The sequence below is a fragment of the Apis dorsata genome, unplaced genomic scaffold (genome assembly GCF_000469605.1).
Source record: "Apis dorsata unplaced genomic scaffold, Apis dorsata 1.3 scaffold_88, whole genome shotgun sequence".
In the NCBI taxonomy this organism is placed as follows: Eukaryota; Metazoa; Arthropoda; class Insecta; order Hymenoptera; family Apidae; genus Apis; species Apis dorsata.
The window spans coordinates 2153307-2159797 of NW_006263386.1; the positions used below are offsets into that span (position 1 = coordinate 2153307).

The following is a 6491-nucleotide window of genomic DNA, read 5'->3' on the forward strand; positions in this document are numbered from 1 at the left end:
GTTTGTTGATTATTTTCAGTTACTTTCAGTCTTCGCTCGAACAGTGATTTTACTGACTAGGATGAATTTTTGATTGAAAAATTAATTCTCGTAGCAGTTTTTTACTATTAATATCGAATAATTCTAATTTATTCTGGATAAAAGAATGAAATTGTTTTTGTTGTTTCGTTAGTCGATTTATTTTATTTTATTTTATTTTATTTTATTTTTTTTTTTTTGGAAAGTAAGAGGAACGATCTTATTAAATAACTCCATAATCTTGTAATTGTAAATTTCATTTTAATTTTGATTATTAGTAATGCTACTAATAATTTTTCCATATTATTTTATTTAATTGCGTAATTCAAAAATAACGGAGCAAATAATAGATTTTGAATAGATACAGAATTGACTTTTACAAAATTTTTAATTTAATTTGATAAATTATTACAATAACTTCAATACGCGATTTAAGTATTTTTCTAATATTTCTTATTATTATTGACTCTTTTCTCATAAAAACAATAGTCACAAAATAGAGAATCGTCGAATGTTGTCATTTTTAGTTTGTTTAATAATTTTTAGCATTTATTTATTTTAATATAAATATATATTTTATAAAAATATTATAAAACTTCTAGCTATTTAACTCAATGTTAATTTTTCTCTCTTTTTAATCTGGAGAACAGGAATCACATATTAATATAAAGGGAAATCGCAATTTAAAAAAAAAAATAATTCCTCGTAAGTACGATAATATTTCGTTAAATTTTAATAATTTCTATTTTTTTCTTGATGCTTCCTTTAAAATTTTAATGCTTTCGACAAAATAACATTATAACTTTATTCTCTAATGATATTAAAAATTAAATATATTATAAATTATTATTTTAAAGTTTCTTCAAAAGAAAGAAATAAAAAATACTGAAAAAAATATATTTATTAATATATATTTATTAATAATGTTTTTTTTAATAACTCATTAACAACAAATTTTTTTTAGAAAACTAATGAAAATTTTTTCAGAAGAAAATATTGCATGAAATTATCTCAGAAATCCATATTTCTGAAATATTTTATTATTTTAATATATTATATCATCATGCAATGCATGAACCCAAAACATTTTTGTTTCTAATTACACATGTTACATGTATCGCTACTAAATAATACCAATAATACAATTCAAAAAATATAAATTTTACTAAAATTACTAATTTACATTTTGAAAAATAACTAAATATAAGCCTTACTATCGATTACTAATAATTAATTAACGATTTTCTAATTTAAAATTTTTTGAATTATATCTATCATTAATACTGAGCAATGCATCTCTCATATTGATTCGATTTTACCACGATATTTTTATCACTATTCCCGTTCCTCTTCTTTTTTCCACCAGCGAAGATGAAAGAGAAAAAGAACAAAGAAGGAAAATAGTAAAAGAGCAAAAGGAACAAAAGACTATCAATTATACCGAGTGTATTTCTCGTGAGGATTTAATTTTTGAGGTCGCATCAGTCTGGATTTTAATTGGAATAACGCCATTCGCACGGCAGTAATTCGTATTAATTCCTGGTCCTTAATAACAGAGAGGTCCGTTGCTCGAGCTGCCGAACTGATGATATTGGATTACACCATTGATTCGTCATTAATATCGATCACCGTTGCTCCACAAGCGACACGCTTAATGAGTTCACTAGAAGCGTTCGTTGTTCCACGAACACGATAATTAAACACAGATCTACATAATGCTATAGAAATGCTCCATCTCTTTCTCGCCTCTCATTGTCAAAGGGATCGAACCATTGAAAAACGAACAATGATTTGTTTTGAAATAACCGATTAATTCGAATCTCGTGCTCTCCATTCATTTGTCAAATACGAAACATTGATTTTCCACGTTTTTCAAACACAAGATTCTTCTATATTGTTGGATAAATTTTTTTAAAGAATTTATAAACATTTGATTATCTCGTTAAGTGAAATAATAATTGTTTATATATATTATATATATATAATATATTCATAGATATATTAGTAGATGGTGAATGTTTTCTACATATTTTGCATGTTTTTATGGGAAATGGATAAAATAAGAAAGAAACAGAAATAAATATTTTGTAATTAAAAAATTCTAAAAATATATTTTTTATTTATGTTATATGATATGTTATATCATATAATATAGTATTTATATATTTATATAGTATAGTGCACATGTTTTACACATTTATGTTTAGAACGTATGCAAGAATGAATATATTATTTTCCATGTATATGCATTATTTTGTTTTATGTAGAATATTCATTTTATTAAATTAATTTTGTTCACCAATGAATATTGGTATTATAATTATGTAAAATCGATAATAATAATAATATGTATCACATAATCAATGCTGATTATATGATATGATCCATGTTAAATTTTGCATTTTCGAATTGATAATTGAGTTAAATTTAAGCATCTGTTTTGAATTTAAAAGATTTAATGTAATTCGAAGAATTACATAGAATATTATTAAAGTAAAACTGAGTTAAAGATGAATCTATTTTCATTAAATAATGAAAATAAATAAATAAAATATTTATTTGTTACAAAATTTGTAATAAAAAAATAAAATATAAAAGAATTGTAGTTAAATAATGCACTAATAATATTACTGATTATATAATAAAGAGATTTTTAATGCATAAATTAGATTTTACCGACAAATATCATTAAGTCATTGAATTTAGAAAATGTTTGCAATTAATTGTAACTTAAAATTAAAATAATAATTGTTGGTATTTATTTATTACACGTAATATTTAATATTATATATTCAATCAATATTACATGTTTAAAATTTTACATCACATATTAGAAAAATTTCTCGGATTTCATAATTGTATTTTCGTATATATATATATTTTGTATATTAATGACATAATAACATATAAATGATATGTTTTTTACATATTTATATATAAAACATTCAGTTTTGTTGTTCCTTTTATGATTAAAAAATACATAGAGAAATAGAAATAAAAAAAAAATTTAATTGATTTTAAAATAACAAAAAATTATTTACATTTTATATAGAATAGATTATAATTATTTATATACATTTTTAATTGGAATAAAAATTGGAATTGGAATAAAAATTGTATTTAATATAATCTATCTAAGAAATATAAAATAAATATTAATTTATATACAGGATATTTCATTTTAATTTATATAAAAATATATTTATATAAGAATATATTTGTTATTTAAAAAAACATTTTAAATGGAATATATTTTTTTTCGAAAAGGAAGTAATTTATCTGTATTATTAATTAATTTATCTATATATAAACTATATGAAAATTAACATTGTTTTTTTAAATGAAATTTAAATATAAAATATTAAATATATTTAATTTTTGATGTATCAATCATTTTATCTCAATATTCTTTACAAATATATTAATCTATTTAACAAATTTCGCAATTTCTTTTGTGAATCAATTATAAACTGCTCAAGCATATTAATTAATCAAACATATAATCCTTTTTTTGCTAATTATTAATCATATGATATTTCAATTTCAATGTCTTATACCAATTCAATACAAAAATAAATTTTATCATTTATTTCACTTATATCATAAATGATTATATTACAAATATATTTTAAATATTTTTATTCTAAATAAAACTCTATTATAATATTATATTAATTAAAACAATCTATAAAATAATCTATATTAATTAAAACAAAAATTTTTAGAAAAATTCTCCAAAACAACACACAATTTCTAAAATACTCGATTGAAAGATCCATCACTTAATAATATCAAATGATCTTTAATAAACACAAGGCTTAAAGTAGATAATTCTAATACATTAACTTAAAGTCTTTCGTTCCAAAGAGTTGATACAACCACGTTCGATCGAAGAGAAAAGAAACGACGTTGTCGTGACAGGTTGTTAACGCCGAATAAAGTCTCGATATATCCATTGTATGTGAAAGGCAATTAAAATCTAGGATACAAGAAAAGGAGAACATAGAAGGTGAACTCGTGTGCAAGAGAGATTTCGCGAGGAAACGTAATCAACGTGGTAGCTATTAGAAAGGCATTACGGTTCGTCGCCGTGCAAATTAATGTACACACGAGACACGACGTTAGTTACGCTCGCTCTGTTTTCTGATATGAATAATTGCACGGTTAATTGCATAAAATAATTCCCGAGGTTGTTATCGACCGCCGGTAAAATAGCATTACGCCGATTCCAATCAATTGGCTGGTATTGTAGCATTGTTGTAACAGACGTAGCGGCCTCCCTAGTTTAATATTAATGAATGATGGTTACTCTCCTCGAAATTAGCAACCTATAACAGGATCATAGATATACACTATGTTCAAAATGGAAAATGTTTCTATTTCGAAATCCTGGTTAATTGTGTGATTAATAAAAGCAATAATATATAGGTAAATGTTATTTACAATGGTAATATCGGCGCTAAATGCGTGCTTGTTTGCTCATTAACGTGTTGGTTTGAAAAGATTGATATTGAAGAAAATGTAAGTAGATTAAATAGAAGATAGTGGGTGGAATAAAATAGTATATATAATATAAATAATATATATATATATATATATATAAATAAATAATATATATTTTATATATTTTAATATATAAAATATATTAATAGTATAAATAAATAGTGTAATGGTAAATTATAAAAAATAAAAATAAAAAAAGAATATGGATATTGTCATTTATAGATCTTGAGATATTTTCTAATTTAGTAGAAATATGTAATTAATCTATATTATCAAAGAAGTTATTAAATGATTGATATTGTGTATTTGAATAAAATGGTAATATTAAATGTGTAACAAAGATTTATAAAAATTATTATATATTATTATTATGTATAATTATGTCTAATTATTATGTATAATAAGTATTATAATATCATATGAACTTTAAATTCTATGAAAAAAATTTTTTTTATAAATTAAATAGATGATGAAGATTGTACAAAATTATATTTGATTTGATAAGATCAATTTAGATATGTATGAAACGTAAAAATAAGAATACCAAAATTTAGAAAAGCATAAATAAAACTTTAATTCAATTTTGTTAATTATCATATATGTAATTAATTATTTATATTATCGTAATAATAAATATACAATAATTAATATTATTATAATATTATATTATATTATATATTATTATAATATAAATATAATATATTATTATATTAATAATATAATAATTTTTAATTATATATTAATTGTTAATTATTAAACATTTAATATTATTATAGAACCAATTACAGTCAATAAATTCAATATTATAATATTATATAATACAAATTTTAATAAAAAATACAAATTTTTTATAGTATAAGATTTCAAAGGAAGATTTTAATAATTTTTTAATAATTTTTCTATTTTATTATAAAATCCTTATTCCTTAAATATCCTATTTTGTAATTGAGATATATCAAATATATCATAAAGAAGTGAAAACAGAAAGCGTAGCATTCAATGAAATGTGATTTATTATTAAAATTAGAACTGCCATAATAACAGTAGAAGATTCATCGATAGTAATTTGACTTTTCAATTTATTATCTTATTTACGACGATCGCTGCGTACGGAAATCTAGTAATTTTAAATAAATTACGATTTTAATATTTCATTCGAAGAAATCTCTCGAACGATAAAAATGAAATATATTGAGATTCTCGGCATTTCTCATCATTTCTGCCACAAGACCCATATTAGTTTGTAATTGTATCACGACCCACATATATATGAAATTTTTAAAAACTTGATAATTTAGAGTCATTGTATGATATATTTCAATTAATTAAAGAGTTTAGACAATATTTATTTTACAATCCATTAAAAATTTAATTCAAAATCCAATATTGTAACATGACCCATATGTTAAAAAAAAAATATCTAATCATTAAACTCTTTCATTTCAAGATATAGTATTATATAGATAAATGACAAAATGCATAAATTAAACAATTCTATCAAAAAACAAAATCACTTGATTTTTATAAATTTAAGTTCTAATAATAAATTTTGATGTCAAAAAATATGAAGAAAAAATTAAGAATTGATCGTAATTCTGATTTATTTTTAAAATATTTTTAATTATATTTAAAAAAAAAGTGGAATTTAATTTTATATTTATTTAATATATAAGAAAATAATGTATATTTAAATATTTCAAAATATTTAAATTTTGTTTCGCCAATACAAGATCAGATATATATTATATTTAATTAATTTAAATATAATTAAAAGTATCAATAATCAATAGTTTTTGTTGACGAATTTTATATTTTTGTTACAGTCATTGACTCGACCTCGGCCCCGAGAGGGATCACAAACAAGACCCGAATCACGAAGCTTCCCACCAAGTGTGCTCACTTACCTGGCGAGATCAGAATCAGCGACGTCACCGGAAAGTGGCCAGAATGAAGAGGAATCCTTCTTCGAC

General features: G+C 21.5%; 1 protein-coding gene across 4 annotated transcripts in view; it reads left to right on the forward strand.

The window, feature by feature from the left end:
- Positions 1–6491, forward strand: part of LOC102670659 (inactive rhomboid protein 1) — a 394154-nt gene that overhangs the window by 370875 nt on the left and 16788 nt on the right. For all 4 annotated transcript variants that reach the window (XM_031508529.1, XM_031508528.1, XM_031508531.1 and 1 more), the window contains one exon: positions 6345–6491. In XM_031508529.1, the coding sequence (XP_031364389.1) occupies positions 6345–6491 (147 nt within the window). The remainder of the gene's footprint in view (positions 1–6344) is intronic.